Consider the following 20,490-nt stretch of genomic DNA (forward strand, 5'->3'; position numbering starts at 1 on the left):
TTGACTTTGTACTTTACAAACTTTATTAAATAATGAGCATTACTAACTTTCATTATCTTATATACAATATTTAAACTATCTTTTCCTAGATGCATTTTTTTTTTTTTGCACAAAGAGTAGGTGAAAAGTGAACTTAAAAAAAACAATTGAACCTTCAGTACAGAGCCCTAATAAGAACTTGTCATACTTTTAAGTACATATAACTCCCCCCCCAATTATATACAATTTTACCCCACCTCCAAATGAAACTATCTGAAACAGAAGCATTTAACTGGTAACTTTGAGGAAAAACACAAACATGATTATACATATACACACAGCTCTCAAAATCTGCATCCTGGTTGACAGAAGTGGTCTATGAAGCTAAAGACTTGGCCTAGAACATAAAGACAACTACACAGACATTTTATAAAGCAAGATATCCACCTTCGTGCAGCAGAGAATACTCCTGTAGGTCACATCGAAGCCGTGTAATGAGACACTGGTATGATGAATTAATAATGTCTGAGAGTAAGACACCACCGTAATATATGGATAATATAGAATTGGGGCTCATACAAACTAAAAGGCAAAAATAGGAAACTTCACTCTTAGGACAAGAAAAATCAGGTAACTTTGTTTTGCAAACCCACCTGTGACGACCTCTTGCAAGTCTAAGAACATACTTTCCCTATGGGGCTTGTCTTTTCTGATACTCTTACTCTTGGAAACTTGTATTGAGTTTAAAGAAAGGCAGGGAAAGCAGGAATGTTTCTAGAACCATGCCATTCAACACAGACTTGGTTTTATAAGCTGCTAGAAGAAGGAAGTGTATAGAGAAGCAAGAAACTGGGGTTCTTTTTTGTTATTTAAAAGGAAAAAACGAGTGCCAGAAGTACCTGTTTATAAAATGAGGATGGTCACATCTGACGTTTCATGGTTAAGAAACAGAGGTGCAGGACTTTAAGAAGAGGAAAAGAATTATGGTTAGAGGTCACCGATTGAAATCAGTATCAGAGATTCCCTTTAAATAGAAAGCCCAGATCCCCTTGATATCAATGAAAATTGAACCCACTGGGGAAGAGGTTCTAGAATGTAAAATTGCTTGAAAGGAGAATATTACATTCTTGTTTGAGAAAACATCCTTGTTGGATTGACTGGAGTCTTCCATAAAACAGAACATTTTTATGAAATAGCAACAGATCGGCCTTCACTTTTCCTTTTTGCTTCTTTGATTTTTGCTTTTTACTCATAAGGCCTTGCTTTTAATTTTCTGTTCCCTCCCATAAATCCTTAGATTGGTCCCTGATTATCACAAGGGACTGTTGTTTGAAGACTGTAATGACAACATCAAAGAATATTAGTCAGAGCTTAGTAGCCAAAGATCCAATTCTTTTATGTGCCTCAAAACAATGAGAAAAGGCCCCCATGTTATGTTGAGTTTAGCAAATAAATTTCATTGCAGCCAACGAAATCCTCAAGGCTGGGGATCAGGTCATTGGTCTGAGATACAGAACTCAGGAAAGTACACATGATAAACTGTTCTGCAAAGGGTGGCCCTAAAGCGTTTGAGTTTAGCTCACAGTTTACTTTGTGTTGATTAGAGATACACACAAAAATATTGCACGGAGAGCCCCTACTTCCACCCCTGCCGATCAGCAAGCTGTCCCCATGCTTTCTAACAGTTAAGTCCATTTGCATTTTCTTGGTCATAGTTTCCTTTGAGCCCTGGAGGAGATCGTTCCTTTGACTCCAGCCATCAAAACTAAACACAACAAGCAGTACATTCTCTGGAATGTGTCCAGGAATACAGGTAAGGATCTTTGGTTCTAGAGAATCGGTCTTGCTCCCCCTAACGTCCCATAGCTACCCGATTTCTACGATACAGTGAACAGATGTAGGAGCAACCCACGCAGAGTGAGACGGGCAGGGTGCACGTACGCTCCCACGAGAGATCTCTAGCTTACGTGATTCTAGGGTCTTGTCCCGAATGGAACCAAAATGGCAGGTGTGCTGGGCATAATCCGTTGAGCAGCTTTAGTTTCCCTTCCTCTTTCAAACAATGTGAAAAGGCCTCCTAGCTGCCTTTGGGTCTTAGAATCCAACTACTCGTGGCTTCTGGAGAGGAGAGGAGTGCTGCCTTTCTTAGACTCGGGGCACTCTTGCCAGGACACAGGAGAAACTATCATGGCCACCAGGTTTTTAAAAAAAAAAAAAAAAAGAAAAACCTAAAAATTTTCAAGTAAGATTGACTTACATGAAACATGAAGACAGTCAGCGTCAGGAAGACACCCCGTGAGAGGCTGACACTGGTCGGACAGTACAACCCCGGCTGCCCTGGCAGCCGTTTCTAAAAGTTGTGCCATGGAAGAAAGCATGGTTGACACTCCTGGGGTATTACAAAATTGTTTTAATCTGGGGCATAGAAAACACCTCCCGGGATCTGTCCTTCATGAGCCCCCCTGTGACACGGACTTGGGTGACTTCTCCAAAGAGCCTCAGGCAAAGCTGCTTGAACTGAGACACTGAAATTTTTCCCTCAGCGACTGGACGATGTTTTGCTGGTTGGGAGACGGCCCCCTCCAGAGATAGTCACTCAGTTTGTCCGGGTCGCTATAGGATGCCAGATAGGGGGACATCCCCAGCTTGTCGCTTACTGGCTTTTTTGGAGAGCACGGACTGTTCAAGGAGTAAGAGGGGTGGTTGCTGCAGGCGCCCTCCGACAAGCCAGCCTCCACAGCCCGTGGGTCACACATCTTCCTCTGGCCCTGGGAGAGCTCTGCCTCCGGCTCGTCTTCTTCTGACTTGATTTCCACGTAGTCGTCTTCGTCTCCTCCAGTCTCTTTGAAATTGGAGAAATAGTTCTGTGTCGCTCTTTGGGCATTTAAGGGTAAACTTCTATTTACTACCAGAACCTTCTGGGAGTCTCGGAGCGTGAGATCGGAGCGTTTTTCAGTGCCCTGCTGGCAGGAGTCGGCCAGGCCGGGCCGCACGTCCTGGTGACTCTCACACCTCGGACTTTTGCCTAAAGACAGCAGCTGTTTCCTTCCGCCCTCGCCGGGGTAGCTGATGGAGTCCACTGACTGGTTTATCAGGATAGAGGAAGAGGACTGGGACCGGCTATAAGGCTGACATCTACCACTGAGGCCTGTCCGACCCAAGGAGTTGTACAGGTAGCCCTGGAGAGAGAGCTCCTGGCTGGGCTGACTGACTATCACGCTGTGTCTCTGCACGGAGCCCAGCAGAGGGTCAGAGGACGGAAGGGAAGGCACAGAGCAAGCCGTGGACAGCTGTCTCGGGATGCTTTTTGTACTGGTCTCTGGAGTGGGATGTTTCGACTTCAAGTTGGGCTCCGGCCGGGGACAGAAATCCGCTAATTCTCCATTACTGTAGGTGGAATGCAAAAGCCAGTCCTCGCTGCTCTGTTGGGCCTGGGAAGGTGATGGGGACCTGGGGCTGCGAGTTTCTGGAGGGCTGGCCCAGACATCCTTCTGAGGCTTGGAGGGAGTCTCTCTGAATACGATCTGGTCGTACAGTTGGGAATACTCAGCTATCCTGGCACCTGGAAGGCAAATACGCAAACAATAAACATACAGAGGAATAGTTCCACATGCAAAGATTAAAAAAAAACCTAAAAATCGAACATCCTAATGGACCGATTTTAAAAATATAAATAGACAGGACCTTTACATTTGAGGATGAGTCATCACTGACTACTACATCACTGACTAGTAATCAATGCGAACTCAATAAAATAATCCATAGTTTAATCAAACATAAAAATGTAAAAAAAAAAAAAAAGGTCCCCTACAAATTCATTTAATCTGATTGAATTCTGGATTATTTTTATTTTATTTAGGTCTGTAAATGTTTGCTGTTTGTAATGAAAATTCCTAGTGTTCTTTATAAGCATGAAACTGTGTCCGTGCTAAAAAACAAACAAACCAGGCATCCTAAAAACAAGAAGGCCAGTACTTAAACCCTGGCCAATGACAAATTACTCAAGTAGTCAGAAAAAGGAAGATGACACAATCCATCAAGCAGTAGCTGCCCCTGACTTCTCACTAGTCTTAAATGCTCTCAGACAAGGACGCCCAGAAGAGTCTGCTCCTGGTGGCTGTTCCTGTATTTCCATCCAATGCCACTGTCTGGGAAACCGGCGTCTACAGGAGGCCCTCCCTTCCGGGATTTCAGAACCATGTCTGTTGACTGGGCCACGTCTACTTTCCTACCACCAAGAAGCCAGGCACTGAGGTCTAGGCCCCCAAGGTATTGAGAATGAATCATCTGTGCATTTAATTGAGAGTGTAATGCTCTCTAGTATTTGTCCCGAACAGGATTTGACTTGTTATGTCCGTGAAAGCTACTGCTACTTCAGATTCAGCTATGAGGTCAATCTCCCTTCTTCTCCACTTCAGAGTACATAGACAGTGGATTACACAGACATTTTTTAAGACATTTACAGAACCATGCTATGGATAGAATATTCTCTTGGGCCTGGAATGATTTAAGAGACAGAGCCCAGAGATGTCTATTTCAAGAGCTGTCCCCACCCTGCCGCCACCACCATCACCCCAATCCAGGTATCCACACGACTGCCCTAGAACCTAAGAATTCCATGCGTCCTATAAATTGCCCAGACCATGTCTCCACAGTCTCCACAAAGGGGATCTCTCCCATCTATGATGACCAGCAAGTGATATGCACTTTCTTTTTAAGCTATTTATATTTTTAGTGACCTACTGTTAGTAAATTATTCCTTGAATTTAAATAAAAAATTCAGTTGGGTTTCTGCCATTTCTTTCGACTCTTTTCTTCTATGAGGACAGATGATAAGCGCTGTTATTCTGTGTGCATTTAATTGCAACCTTCTCAGACTGTTTGCCTCCCAAATCCCCCAAATCAGGGTAAAGTCATCTGTTTAACTTCTCATAGAGCCTACATTTAGATCCTTCAGGCTTTCGAGTCCAAATTCCTTGGAAGCACAGAGAAGATTAGTTCAGAATTTCTAGTAACAAGAACTTGAACTATTGTTCCTTGACTGGCATAGTAAAAACTGTCAATACCAATTAAGTTTGGCTCTTACGAGACTGAAAGTCTACATGAGCACCAAAGTGTCTGTGTTAGCCATTCTGAAGTCTACACTGTTCCATTCAGTACGAAGCCCAGACAAAGGCAGCTGGACCTTGAGACAGAGTCATGGGTAGCAGTTGCACCTGAACATCAGCTAGCCCTGCCCAGACCATTCTCATCTATATGATGGCCCCACGCGCGATCCCACAACTAAGTCAGGAAGGCCCTGAATTTTCACAAGGTTCCAATAAGATGGCAATTTTGGGGAAAGCCATGAGAGCTGATTGAAACATTTGGTCAGCTCTTTCAGTACCAAAGTTTAACCACAGAGTCATGTATGAACAATCAGCTTTTGACTTCAGACGAAAGGCCAGATGATCTGAAACCATGCATGACTCAAAATAGCCACAATATTTCCCATGCCTCTTTCTTCCTAATCACATTCTTCTTCTTCCTTTGCTTCATCAGATCCTATTAGCCGCTCAAGACCCTCTCTAAGCCCTTCCCTTTCCATGAATCATTTTCTAATCCAGTTCTCTGAAGTCTTCTGTACTTCGTGTGGACCCCAACACTGAGTCTTGGCTGCACACGCGATCACGGACACGCACGCGAACACGCACACAATCTCATATTGCTCGTTTGGAGACACGGACTAGTTTATCACTCCCACTAGCCCATGTTCACTCTTGGGAGAACAGTCCATACTGAGCACCAAGTAGAATTCTAGATACGAATTGGTCTCGAGAACTACTTATTGAGATAATTTTTGGACTTCCTTCTTTGAAGCATAGTGTTAAAAGTGGATGTGCTTTCTGTAAGACCAGACCGCAGAGAGTGACAGGCGGCCTAGAGAATCAGGGGCATAGCAGAAAAGAAGAGGAAGCAGGAAAGTGGCCTTTGATTAAAATGCTTCCATTGATAATGCATAATGGGCACAGTTTATCTCTGGATGATAAAAAGTTGGCCACTTATTAATTTGGAATAAAAAGTATCTCACAGATAGATAATATACAGTTTTAGAGTTTTTTTTCGTCTCAGCTTGGCATAACTTGTTTGATGGCAACGTGAATAAGAGAATGGTTCCAAAGCAACAGCTGTCATTAGCTTTCTTTAACCAGTCAGGTGGGAATTAGGCAGTCCAAGAGGACATCTCTGGTCTAAAAACCTTAGTATTAGGTGGATCAAAGTTCCCCATCATCCCAGTTCTGGCATTCATACCCTTTATAGACTATGTATATTCTCAATTCAGGACAACCTCAGGGCTGTCTCTGGTTTATTTCTCTTTTGGAAGTTTAAAAGTGTGGCATTCTTAGGATTCCAGATAAAAACTGAAAATGATCCTTGCTGAGAAAAGTATGAGGTAGACTGTTTTCAAGACAGAGGATTAAAATCAAAGCTTCTGATGCTGCTTGAAATGTAGACCATAGCATAAAATGTGATTTTGCCTTCGCTACACAAAAAGGAAAATCCCTCAAGCCTGTATGGAGTTTCCCCCCATATAAAACATCACCCAGAAAGGGAACCCAAAGGCCTCATTGGCCTCAAAGACTATGAGGAGGGAGGTCTGACTGAACAAGAATGTTCTTGTTCTACTACAGCAGGCTCTGGACGGTGAGAGTGACTAGACCTGGACAGGTGGTTTAGAGGCAGAAATCTGACCCGGGGCCTGTAAACCCCTGCCAGAGAGTTCAATAAAGGTGCTCGAGAGTTTCAGCAGGTGAATAGGGCGTTCCTCCTTCCGTACAACACCGAGAGCAAGCTCCTGGCAAAGTGGCAAGGCCCATACGAAGAAGTCTGGAGAATCGGTCCGTTCGATTACGACGTCCTGTGCCCAGATAAACAAGAGAGAGAAAAGGAGTCATCATGTCAACTGATTGAAAGCCTAATGGGCACAGGAAGCGGTCTCGATCCACCCAGATGAAGATTCCTCAGGTCCGAGAGACGGCAGGCCCTAGGGACGTGCTTCTGCCAGAGAGCGGGGGAGACCCCACTCTCAGAAGATGACTTTGGAGAGATCTCCTCCTCTTGGTTGGGGAGAATGTCGGTAGTAGCCTACCATGTCAAGAGAGGACACAGACGCAGAGCTGAGAAAAGATCCCATGGGATCCCAAGAAGACATCAGTAGGCAACACCAAAAGGAGAACAAATGAAAGGTAAAAAGAAGCAAAAGAAAACCCCAAAGGGACGCCTATGTATTCTTAAAAGGTGTGTAAAAAAGAAGACTACTCAAGGTAGTTATAAGCCCTACTGATTTAGCATGGAGGTTTGAGTTCTGCATTTTAATGGATGGTCCAAATTCAAAACAACCGGGCTTAGGTGATTACCACCCTTGAAACAACAGTCTGCTGGCATAATCCATCACCATCAGAAACCCTGTTCTATCCTCTCTCAGCCCAGGTTCCGTGAGCGGAGGCATGGGTCACATACCACTGCTTCCAATGCCATCTATGCTCCCAAATACTCCTTTACAGGTGGAACTCAGTCACTTTTTCCATGGGTCATAACAAACCAGCTTAGCAGCCCTGGTGCTGGAAAAGGGACATGAATTAATTCTGGCAAATTCTTGCAAGGAGAAAAATATATGCCATCTGGTCTCTTACATTCATACAAAATTCACTTTTCACCTTTATTTAAAAAGAAGAACTCGAGAGAGAGAGTAAAATCCTTCAGGTAGCCAATTCCGGTGCCTTCCCTATTTGATAGGAAATTTTACTCTATGTGTAGCTCTAGAAAAAGAGTAAAGCTTTATACAATTCTTAAATACTTCCAAACTTAAGAAAATTCCCTCTAGATTCTTGTCATGTAACTTTTAATGTGTGGCTTCATTTAGGATTTGGATATCCCCTTCTTATTCTCTGTTTTTTTTTGTTTTTTTTGTTTTTTTTTTTTTTTTTTTTTTTGCAGAGATCAAGACATCAGTCTCAAAGGAAGGGGGTTAGTGGCATTAATCTGGCCCAATGAGCCATGTCACCGTCCTGCTGCCTGTCTCAGTGTGCCTTGATATTGGTCATCTGGGTTTTGCTTTTAACTGGAGAAAGGTCTCCTCTCATCTGATATCAAGGTGGTCCTCTGTCAGAAAATCTAGACCAGAGATTCTTAAAATAGGGTCAAAAGGCCACATTGTTTTAAATTGCAGATTCTGGGGCCTAACCCCAGAAATTTCTCTGGGCCTAGAGGTGAAAAGCTCCTGAGGGGAGAGCCAGGGCCCTGGGGTTTCTTCTCCCCATGACAATCCTGTCTCACTCGCACCTGTGTTCTTCGACTGAGATTGGGGTCTTGGTGTTAAGTTTTGTCTCTGCACTTCTTTATAACAGAGAAAGAGGTCAAATCTTTAGCCCTCATCGTATCAGTATAATACCTGAGAGATCCCAGTTTTCTGCCCCACAAAGGTGGCTTGACCAAAAGAATCAGACTTTTTGGAAGCTCCCCGAGAAGACTGAGGCTGTTGGATCAAGCCTGTGCCTGACACCGGCTATTTTAGGACAACTATTAAACAAAAATTCAACTGGTAAGAGAAATATTTGAGGAAACGCCTAAGGATAGAGCATGACCAGCTTTTAGAAAGTGGGAAAAGACTCCTTTTCATCTGTTAGGATGGGTTGGGGCATGTTGGCTGGGATTCTGGAGCAACCCTATTCTATGTGCTTCCAAATCTTCAAAGCTGACACAAGCCACGACTCCTCCCAACACAGCAACCCACACATGGAAAAGCTCTACCTGCTACGAGTTCAACGGATCGCTATTTTTCACACTTCAGATTAGAGAAAACTCCTTAAACCGTCACGTCTGGTAATGACAATGTTACACAAACAACAAAACCCTGCGAGACTGAATCTGGCTCCAACCTGAGTGACTCTGTGGGCTAAAGTAGGAAAAGCATTAGGAACGGCCTTGTTGGTGCTTGTTAGTGAGGCTGTGGTCTCAGTCGGAGAGCGTGAGCGTCTGGGTGGCAAAGTTCTCACCGTCTCAAGGACTTTTAGAACATGCTACTTTCAAGAAGGAGGGAGAGCAGTGTGAAGGAACGTACCGATGGCAGGACCCCCTTGCTTCTTTTCTTCCAAGATGGCTGCCAGGTCTTTGTCCGAGGATTTAGGCTGCTGGCTGGCCAGTGGCTGTTCCAGCTCTGGGTTTCTCACTTTTAAAAGCTGATTTGCCTTCTTGATCTTCTGACTATACTGCCTGGCCATCAGAAAAACCCTGCTTTTCGTCTTATCTGTGGCATCCATCCCAGGGGCAGGGTTTTCCAATTCTGTTTGGGAGAGACTGCTGTTGGCCAAGTCATAAGGGTTTTCCAGGGTGGGTGTTTCACTGGCCAGAGACAGCCGGTTAAGGCTCATCAAGGAGCCTTCTTTAGTAATCAGGTCCTCTTCAAACGGGCAGTTGGTCCGGCCAGCTCTGCCAGGCTTGTCTCTCAGTGGTGTGAGGAAAGCGTGGCCCTCAGGAAGCGAGAGGGTAGACGCGGAGCACGCGGCCTCTCTCCCCAGCTCGGGGGTGCTCTCAGAGTGCAGCCTGTCTGGCACGTCCTCTTGGCTGACGGGAAAGGCTGCCAGGAGCCGGTCTCTAGCTTTGACTTCGTTTTTCTTGATGTAATTTTCCAGGTCGTTCCAGATTTCATCCACTTCCTCAGACAGTTTGTCAGAGATAGATTTATCACCGAGAGACAGGTTGCAGCTGAAGGAGTTATAGAGCAAACTCAAGTAGTCGTTATCGGAGGGTCTCTGGGGGTAAGGGGTTTCGTCCTCGCTGAACTGGAGGCTGTCCTGGGAAACAAAGGGCCTCAGACTGTCACAGCACGCAAAGTCGGCTTCCAGACCTAGGAAGGTGCTCCTCTTGGGGCGCGTCAGGCTGCTGCATTTGAAGTCCAGGGAGGGCGGATCTGGGAGTCCTATGGTGTCGTAGATGTTCTCCTCGACCATCTGGAGTTCATGTGTGCTTTGGTTCGGGGCCTGGTGACCTGTTAAAGCTCCGTCCCTCTCCGCATGCCGAGAGCTCTTCTCGGAGCCCGGCTGCGCCTTCGAGAAGGCGAACTCTGGCGTGCTCTTGGGGCGAACAGGGTCCTTGGCTGTTGTCGGGGACATGGCCTCAGCTTCTTCCCGTTTAGCAACCATTAGTTTTAAGTCCTCATAACTTATGTTGTCATAGACGTGGTCTATATCATCGAGGGTCAGCTCTATAGATGACCCAAAGGGAGTCATTCTGTCCTGTCCTTCTGTTTTAGGGTCACCCTGCTGCTCCCGTCGGGGGCTGTACTGAGAGCCGCCGCTGTCCCTAATTCTTATTTCAGGAGCGCATGTGTTGCTCTCACCAGCGCTGCTGGCCCGCCTGACCACCCGGTGGCCAGAGCTGGCAGGCTCTGCGGGCTCAATCTGTCCCATGTGCCAACTGCAGGGGCGACTGGAAGTGCTGTCTTCACACAGCCTGGCGGAGTTCAGGTCTGAGGAGGAGAAGGACGGCACGAACATCTGGTAATCATCTTCGTCATCCTCGTTCTCCTGAGGGGACCGACGACTCGGGAACAGGGCTTGTCTGATCTGGTGGTCCGTCCAGATGTTCCTGATGCCTCCTCCCCCGCGAAGCACGCTGATAATGGCAGAACTGCTCGGCTGGCTGTTCCTCTGGGCAGGCGATGGCCCCGTGGAGGTCCGCTGGGGAGACCCTTCCTCTCTGGAAACCTGAGGTGGGTAGAAACATGTTGATTGAACTTTAGTGACGTGACACACCATAGGACACTCCTCTGGTTTTACACATTGTCTCTCTCACTGGACTATAATAGTCTTAAAGTAAATGATCGGTAAATAGTGTTGATTTTAATGGAGTTGAAACATACTTTGGATTTTTTGCAAAAGGAACAGGGAGGACAGGAACTGATATTTACTTAGAAATAGGCTGGGCCATGTGCAGACATTCTCTACACTTAGCATTCGTAATCGCTCTGTGATGTAGACATGATTGTATTAATTTCACAGTAAGGAAATCCAGGCTCTCTGCTGTGGTGAGAAAGGTTAGGGCACAAACCAAGTCTGACTCCAAATCCCTTACCCCAATGCAGGGAATCAGCAAAATTCAGAAAACTCTTAAATACTTCAAATAATTCGACGTGCCCTTGGTAAATAACATTTTATAAATGAACATATATAGGTATCAAGGGCCATTGTATCTGGTTTCTATTTGAGGCTTGACTGCAAGGAGTTTTATTGTAGTTTCTGGTATACCAGAAGCCGCTGTCAGTAATCCGATTGCACCCCTTAAGGGTTTCCCTGTGACCTGTGGACCTGCCATGCCCCTGACTGGCATTGCCTTGGTTTAGGGATTCTAGGCCAAGAGGCTTTGTTGCAGATATGTAACTTAATCCACTAATGAGCTAATGAATGTTTTACTTTCTTTCAAAATATATTTAATTAAGTAGTATTTAGATGCCTGTTAGGAAATAAAATATGAGTGATGTTCATTTCTAATCAGAAAACCAAACCACACACAACACGCACACACACACATACACATGCGTGGCCTTGGAATATGTATTCTGGGTGAAATGTGAAGCTGTTATTAAGAGTTTATTCCTGTTATAAACTCTTTGACCATTAGTACATCTCTTCTTCCTGCATTTGGTATTGTTCATTAGTGTGATAGGAGATGGGATTTGACCACTAAGAAAAAAGTACATTTCTGTACAGAAAGCACAGAAGGCAAGTATTAGAAGACAAGAAAAAAGTACATTTCTGTACAGAAATGTACTTTTTTCTTGTCTTCTAATTTTATGAGGTTTAGTTAATCCCCATATGGAGACCTGGCTTGATCACTAGTGTCAAAAGTTTCATCAAGCTCTTGAGATTCCATATTAAGGGCTAGTGGAGTGATCCCCCAACATGGTACCAAGCAGGGCTTAGCTCCGTGCTCCTGGTTTAGTGCCTTGAAGAGCCGGGCACCTCCCACAGTGTTTGTTAATGGAAACAATGTAGATTAAAAAAAAAAAATCAAAATCTCATGCTCTATTTCAGGACAATAACCAACTAATAAATTTCAAAAGCTTCCAAACAAAAATATGTATTCCTGAAAGAAATTCACAGGCTCTAATTTTAAGAAAATTACTTTGAGGTAAGAGTGCTGATTTTTAGACATTTTACTGGACATACTGGAGATACAAAGTTTATTAGTGGGGTTACTTGGGCCCTGTGCTAAGAAGTGGCGCAGGAAAATTGTGGGGAGAGAGTTTCATAACCACGTCCTAACAGATATAGGACATTAAACGAGAAACCATAATCTGTTCTCCAAGAGTTGTTAACTTAGACAATTGGTCAGTGGACAGTTGGACATGGTTTACTCTGGTTGGGATATAATATTGACTCTTCAGCGGTAATACATTTGGGTCTAACTCTTCAATTGAGTGTACCGTTTTTATGCCCCCATCTCCTAGCTTTTATTGGACAAAGAAAAGTCCAAACTTCATAGAGTGAAGTTTCATTATAGGACATGGGCTCCTACTTCTCCTACAAGCAGCAGAACCATATTCTTAGAAGGGGATCTCTGTGACCAAAGGCTAATGCTTTGAAAAGGGGGCAACCTTTGGGAGGCAGGAGTGTTGGTCTTGTGGCAAAATGGGCTGCCTGTGTTACTTCCTAGATAACCTTACAGCTTTTGAGGTGAGAGCTGGGGGAAAGGGGAGATGAAGATATGGTTGCCTTAGTTCTGAGAAATGAAGCTGGGGGAGGGAGGAGGTTATAAGGCCGAGTCCTTACTTAAGTCCATCTCGAAATGTGAAATAATTGTTTACATGTGGAATATAGGCTGGGGATGGGATACAGAAGGGTACCCAGAAAGGATGCCTGAGTAAGCATTTCAAAATAAGAAATGTGATCATGCTTACCTTTTGGATGTCTTGTGCTGTTTCTGAAAAATACAAGGGTTTTAAAAGAATTTTTGAGGATTAAAAATAGTTCTCATACATAGGTAAGCACCCCTATTTTATAGGATCTTAACACTTGTTAGTAACTGAAGCCTGAGAGGCTTCTGGGTCTTTTAGACCTAATTCTCAGAAAATACCTCGCAGTTCTCCTCGTTATATATCCTGCAGTGTATGTTAAAAAACAAAACAAAACAAAACAAAAGAAAACAAAAACCCCAAACCCCCCAAACCTTATGTACATCTGAGGGTCAAGTTCTTTTCTTAATCCCTGACAGCAACAGATTAATGTATGTTAATAAGTTTCAAATTTTCCCCCCAAAGATGTATTTCTTGAAATATATGCCCTAAGCCATGAGAATCACTTAAACACAAGACCATGCTTCTGTTAATTTTTAAATACTTTATTGGTCTTCCCTGAATGATACAGACAGCATTTATCACTGGGGGTCACCCTGGCGCTGTACTAAGGAGCAGTACAGGTGGGTTTCTGGGGGACCTGAATATCGCCACATCCTTGCAGATACCTCGATGATGTGTGGCTCATCTCTAAACAGGGTTCAGTTATGGAAGCATATAAAGTAAACAGTGATCGAATCCTCTCTGTAGATCCTACCTGGTGGAAATTACCATACTTGGCAGTTTGATGGTCCTCTTCCAAGCTCCCATGCCCACGGACCCCAGCCCACCACAATGCACAGTTTTGTTTGTAAAATAAAGGTGTCCCAGCTGGCTCCTTGGCCCCCATTTCCTGCTAAGTGTGCATGGACATGCTTGTCAGTAGGGAAGGAGGCACTCCGTTCTTTCTGACAATTCCAGAATGCTCCATGCAGCAATACAAGATATACTACCATTTATTTAACTCTTTCCTGCTAGATGGGCATTTTACGGGCTGTCCTCTTAAAAATGCTACAAGGAACACACACATGCAATTCGATCCAGCCACACCTGGGCGAGCCCTTCTATACAGGAAGTGTATATTGTGAAATTCACAAAAGTGAAAAAAGTGAAATTGTTGAGTCAAGGGTAGATGTGGATTTTAAATTTAAATGCTCCAAACTTTGCTTCAAAAGGATGCAGAAATTTAGACAGCATCCGTTTTGGAGGGCCTGGTTTTCTAGATTTTTTGGTGGCGCATACAGCTTTCCTCTGTTTATCTCCTTCAAATATATAGCTTTTCTGATTACTAACATGGATGACCGTTTATATATTTTATTGATGGTTTCTGTTTTTTTCTTGGGAACTGCCCAATTATATTATCTGCCTTTTATTTTTATTATGCTTTGTAAAAGATTTTATTTATTTATTTGAGAGAGAAAGAGAATCTGAAGCAGACTCCGCCCTGAGCATGGGGCCTGATGCACGGCTCAATCCCGTGACCATGAGACCGTGACCTAAGCAGAAACCATGAGCAGTACGCTAAGGGACTCAGCCACCAGGCACCTCTCTACCTTTTAAAAGAGTCCTTTGTCTCTTCTCTTTGACGTATGGGATTTCTTTACATAATAGGGATATTAATCTTTTTCTGCCAGTTATCTATACTGGACAGTGCAGACATTTTATATCATTTGGCTTTATATTATATAATGGGCTATTTTTTTAAAAAATCTTTTACTTACTTATTTGACAGAGAGAGAGAGATCACAAGTAGGTAGAGAGGCAGGCAGAGAGAGAGGGGGAAGCAGGCTCCCTGCTGAGCAGAGAGCCCGATGTGGGACTCGATTATAATGGGGGTACTACTATAGACATTAATAAAATCTGTCAATCTGTAATTTATGTGGTGTTTATGTTTTTGTAGGGTTTGACTTAGTGGAAAGCAGTAACAATGAAAAAAGAAAAGATATGTTAGGACTTACCACTGGTCTTCAAAACTTTATGTGACCTTGAGGAAGGTTCTAGGAGAAAAAAATAAGGCCGCCTTCATTTCCAAGACCAAATCAAGGTTTTTTTCTTTATAAATGAATTATTAGTTTACAGGCAAATAATTTGAGCTCTAGAAATTTTTTTTTTTAAATCAAATATACCTAAATCCCCATCGCTTAGAGACACTTAACAGCAAGACATCCACTCTGACAAAGCTGTAGGGTAAGATTTAAGCTGCTCAATCGGGGGATCACAAAACAGAAAACTACCCTCCCAAAAGCTAGTAGAGCCATTTCCTTAGCTTCAACCACCACCTATAAGGTGACAGTGTTCAATTTTACGTCCTTCAGGCACTCCTCTCCCAAGCCTCAGACTTCTAATGCTAACTGTCCATCTGACGATTCCCCAATGTGCACAGACCAAGCAACCCAACATGCTTCAAACTCACCAGTCTCCTCCCGTCACTGTTCTTTAACCAAGTTCTCAACTCGGTCGTCACTGACATTACCTGCTCAAGTAGCTGTCGGGACATCATTCTAAATTTCTCCTGTTTTGATCCATCATAGTTCTGTGGGATCCCAATAATGGCCTGCCTCCCCCCACTGTCTTAATCCAGGCCTTTATCATCTCTCTCCAAACTAGATGGACAGTGTCCCTCAGTTTCCACATCAAGGCAGAATTCCCTTTTTATTTTTTTTTAAAAGATTTCATATTTATTTGACAGAGATCACAAGTAGGCAGAGAAGCAGGCAGAGAGAGAGGGAGGAAGCAGGCTCCCTGCTGAGCAGAGAGCCCAATGAGGGGCTTGATCCCAGGACCGTGGGATCATGATCTGAACTGAAGGCAGAGGCTTTAACCCACTGAGCCACCCAGGGCCCCCAGAATTCCCTTTTGAAAAGGCAAACATTCATTGCTGAAAATTCTTCTGCAGCATTGCAGGGTCAAGCTTCAGCCACTTCTCCTGGTTTGCCTTCCTTGCCTCTACCTCCATCCCATGTTTCAGCCAGGCTGCACAACTGCCACTGGAGGTCTAACGTATGCTGGCCCAAGTCTCAGGACCTTTGCACATGCTAGTCCTGTCCCAGCTGGCTCCTTGGCCCCCAGACTCCATCCCGGGTCTTCTGCTCTGAGAAGCCTTCTCTCTCCTTCCTACACAGTTAGCCCCCCTCTCTCTCCTTTGTCTTGCCACACTTCTGCTCACTTAGCCTCTACCACAGTCTATTATGGGCTGGTACTTATTCACCCTTTTTGACTCTCCCACCAGACTATAACTTCTCCAGAAGCAGGAATCATGTGTATATTTCCTCTTGCATCCCTGGTCCTGAGCACAGTGCAAGGGGTTAGGTAGGGACTCACTAAATACTGATTCAAGTCAAAGAAAGATCTGAGGGCTGAGAGAATGCTACAGTCTGGTTCAGCAAACACATGTTACAAGTTTAGGCTTGAAAAGTCTTTTGTATGTGTCATTGACAGGATACAATTTCCCCCCAGTGGTAGTCAACAAGTTTTAAGTAGCTGCATGCTAGTGGTCAGATGCAGTGGATAAGAAAAAGTGGCAAAGCAACATTAGTTGATTGGTATGTTTTATATTCTGCAGAAAATAGAGAGTTTAGAATGAAACTTTTCGTTCTAAACTTTTTATTTAGAATGAAAGCCTGACAGTCGGACAGAAAAGATCTTTCATTACTTGTCCCCCTAGATTATTAAATTTTGATCACAACCCCCTATTTACCTGACTTTCTCCTCAGCCGATATGGAGCAGAACCATTTTTAGAACCACACAATGCTTTCGTCTCCCCGTCAGGACTGTAACAGAACCCAGGATAATCTGAAAAGATAACCACACACACTGATAAGAAGGAGGGGTTCTGTGACTTCCCAGATGGGTACAATTTGTCTCGGCTCTCTCTGGATTTCTTCTTTTTCATCAGACATGGTACAGTCTCTCCTTCCTATAACTGGTGTTGAGTAGGTATCACGGGACTTTTGGGTTACTTGGGACTTCCAGGAATCTGTCAGCAAGGTAAGCTGCCTTTCTTGCACGTGTGTGTGCTCTCAGGCTCTTACACACACACACACGCACACACACACACACACACACACACACACATGCTCTTTCTGTGTACTCTTTTTTTGCCCTCACTAGCTTCTGGAAAGAGCCATAGCCATTGTCTTTACCCTTTGTAGGAAGTTAGTTAGAACATGTCGGGTGTCATTAACCTCCTACTGCCACCCAGGATCATTTGCCACTTGAGGAGTCACAGAGGTCAGAAAATTCTATTAAAATAAATGTCACTGGAGCCGAACTTGTCACAAGGCACTGGACAGGCTGTGGTGACTGGCCACAGCAAAGGCTCTGTCAGGGAGGGCGGAGCCATCTGGAGAATTCCATGCCAGTCCAGTTTCGCCAGGCATCTTGCCCCACCTGCTAGCGCGGGATGTCGAGCTATTCTTCCCCGATGGAAGCTGTCCTCCAGCACGGTGACTCTTACTATTTTTCTAGACATTGTTCTTTTGAACATTTGATGAATGCTTTAAGTTCTCTTACCAGGAAATGGCTTTTCTTTTCTTGAGATAGCAAGAGTGAGAGAGAGAGAGAAAGGGAGAGAGAGGAAGAGGGAGAAACAGGCTCCCCACTGAGCAAGGAGCATAATGCAGGACTAGATCCCGGGACTCTGGGATCATGACCTGAGCCGAAGGCAGATGCTTAACCAACTGAGCCACCCAGGCACCCAGGATTTTCATTTAATTTCACAGTTTATGTCTTTCTACCTATCTAAGGGGTACACGGAGTTCAGATTAAGAAAATTGGGTCTAGGGTGCTTGGTTGTCTCAGCTGGTTAAGCATCAGACTCTTGATCTCAGCTCAGGTCTTAATCTCAGGGTTGTGGCCTCAAGACACTTGTTGAGCTCCATGTCGGGCATGAAGCCTACTTAAAAAAAAAAAAAAAAGAAAAGAAAAGAAACAAAGAAAGAAAAGAAAGGAAAGGAAAAGAAAAAAAAAGAAAATTGGGTCTAATCCTAAAGTTCTCTAGCCCTTTCCCTGATCATATGAAGCCTGAGGGTAAACGATTTTGGGATGTGGCTGTACTAGGGTTAAGGTTTTAAGAGTGTCCGAAACTCTAGAGAGTTCTGAGGATCGTAAAGACTACACATGTTGGTCCAATGTCAGTGGCAAAGTTACCTAAATGAGGTCATTTGGCCCAGTGGCCTGGCCTGCTTTGCTCATACCCAGCCAAGTCCAAAGTCAAGGTAGGGCAAAGGAGGCAAAGGAGGGGATCTTCCCCGGCCGGGCTGCTCTGGCCTAGCCTTGGGCCTGGGAGAAAGGGACATCGTACCAATGAGTGGCCCCAAATTGTCCTATGAACTCACAGAACCTTACTGGTGTCCACGAACCCGCCCCAGGCTGGGAACGAGGACTTGGTGCAGACGGCTTCAGACCGCCGTCTTCCGCCATCTTTTCTCCTAAATCGAACATGGTCATCCATGACCTTGCCTTCTCTTTAGAATGTTTTTATTAAAAAAAAAAAAAAAAATCTTAAGGTGCTTTCCCCGAATAAAACAGGAGCTTTTCAAGAAGTCAGGGCAGCGGGTCCCAGCCTAGCCCTCTTTTAGAGGTCACCTCTCTCAGGAGCTATGGGGCATGACATGGGGGCGGAGGGGCTCAGCCATGGGGTGGGGGGGGTGTTCATCTTTCGACCTCACGAACGCTTCTTGTTTCCCCTGCAGAGCTAACCTCCAGCTGCGTGGAGGGGACACGAATCAGTGTTCGCACCTGGGGCAAGAGTCCTCAAAAATTACTTCAAACACTGTAGGTGAGAGTTTTTGTCAGACCCAGTTGTAAGTCTAAAGCCATCGATTCTCTTCTTACTCTGTTTCATGCGGGAGAGAGCAAGGATGTGATAAACGCTGTTGAATGAGGTTTTGATTCTGTAGGACAGACCTCACCTCTATTTATTTCCTGCGCATTTTCTAAGCCTAGAAATACAATCACACTGGGGCGGCTGCTGTAATTACGAAACCTGCATCAGGGAAACCGTTAACGAACTTGTTGGCATGATTTGTGCAGGTAAACAACATAGATTTCCCTCCGAGGGGCTGTGGGGGGAAGTGTGTGGAACCCTGATTTCTGGTGGTGGTGGAAGCGAGGGTGAGCCTTGACCCTGGCAGCAGGTCTTACATTCTTAGTTGATACAGAGATCTGGACACGTGGCCAGCCTCACGGCTGACTCACAGATAAACCAGGTTAAATCAACATACAAGCAAGCCAACGTGTGAGGAGAGATCACACCGTCTGCCGGCTCTGTTTTTTAACACAGTGAACAGAGAGCTGCTCCTTTCTTACAACCGATAATTTTTTATAAATTCTAAGCTAGAAAATATGATACATGCAAGGAGACAAAATTTCAAATTGTATTAAGAGAATGAAACTTACGAATGGCATCCATTTCAAGTATTGCTTGCTTGGCCTGAAAGAAAGAAAGAATCGCTTTAATTGCAATTACTTTTGGTTTCTTCTTTAAATTACCTGTCGTCATACAGAAGACCTATTTTACCTCTACATCCTACTTGAAGAAGGGATTCATGAAAAGCTTTAAACAACTCATTATTTCTTTGAGGTACTAACGCATAGTTCAAGGGCTTCAAGCAGACGAGCGCCCTCCGGTGGACAGTGGACGCTATGCAATGGAGGACCAGCGCTAAGCTCACAGCCCGCATCGGGGAGGAAGCCCTAAAGGGCAAGATAGGACCCAACTTTCAGGGGTGCTGGTAGACTCACTTGATAGGCACTCAACCCAATGGAATTACCACCTGCCCACCAAGGGACTCGGCCAGATAATCCTCTACTCTGGCTTTCTTCTCCCCTCCACCCCCAAATTCGCAGCTTTAAAGCTTGAAGGCTTCTTTTCATTTGTTATTGCTGCCAACAATATTAATGTTTAGGGAATTATAAAAAGATAGTTAATTATCCTAACATGAATCCTGTGGCCTGAGGATGCAGAGAGGGAAAAAAAAAATTACTTTAAGTAGCCTCTCTTGCCCCCTGTGTCATTTTCATAGTTCAAGGGTCCTATAACTTAACCTACAAACATTGGGCAAAAAATCATCTTAAAAATAATTTGGTTGTATTTTGCCACACTGCACTGATAGTACAGTAAAAAGGTTTAGGGTAACTGGTAATATTTAGTTAAAAAAAAAAAAAAGGACAGGAGGGAGGTTAAAAAAACAAAGCAAAAAACAAAAAACCCTGGATGCAACACTATAAGTTTGAGAAAACAAATGGTTAGATTTTGATGACATTGATGTTTTTATCATAGAGTCAGATTGAGGTTACTAGTTGGAACTAATTTCAAACACAGATAGGAGCTCAATTTCTGTGAAGTGCATTTCTAGAACCAGGTGGATATATAAAATGCAGAAGGTGGGGCGCCTGGGTGGCTCAGTGGGTTAAGCCTCTGCCTTCGGCCCAGGTCATGATCCCAGGGTCCTGGGATTGAGCCCCACATTGGGCTCTCTGCTCAGCGGGGAGCCTGCCTCCCCCTCTCTCTCTGCCTGACTCTCTGCCTACTTGTGATCTCTCTCTGTCAAATAAATAAGTAAAATCTTTAAAAAATAACATGCAGAAGGCTCTACTTTTATCTTTATTCTCAATCTAGAGCAGAGTGAGTGTGAAT

At 44.3% G+C, this 20,490-nt stretch overlaps 1 protein-coding gene across 3 annotated transcripts in view; it reads right to left on the bottom strand.

The window, feature by feature from the left end:
- PLEKHG1 (pleckstrin homology and RhoGEF domain containing G1) overlaps positions 1-20,490 on the bottom strand; it is a 216,491-nt gene continuing 196,001 nt past the window's right edge. For all 3 annotated transcript variants that reach the window (XM_004753562.3, XM_013056735.1, XM_013056737.2), the window contains 6 exons: positions 19,251-19,284; positions 16,548-16,643; positions 14,809-14,847; positions 12,917-12,939; positions 9,080-10,724; positions 1-3,541 (listed from right to left, as the gene is read on the bottom strand). In XM_004753562.3, coding sequence (XP_004753619.1) covers positions 2,478-3,541; positions 9,080-10,724; positions 12,917-12,939; positions 14,809-14,847; positions 16,548-16,643; positions 19,251-19,284 — 2,901 coding nt within the window. In that variant the 3' untranslated portion in view covers positions 1-2,477. The remainder of the gene's footprint in view (positions 3,542-9,079; positions 10,725-12,916; positions 12,940-14,808; positions 14,848-16,547; positions 16,644-19,250; positions 19,285-20,490) is intronic.

Source organism: Mustela putorius, unplaced genomic scaffold, assembly GCF_011764305.1.
Source record: "Mustela putorius furo isolate JIRA1106 unplaced genomic scaffold, ASM1176430v1.1 tig00000450_pilon_pilon_pilon, whole genome shotgun sequence".
NCBI lineage: Eukaryota > Metazoa > Chordata > Mammalia > Carnivora > Mustelidae > Mustela > Mustela putorius.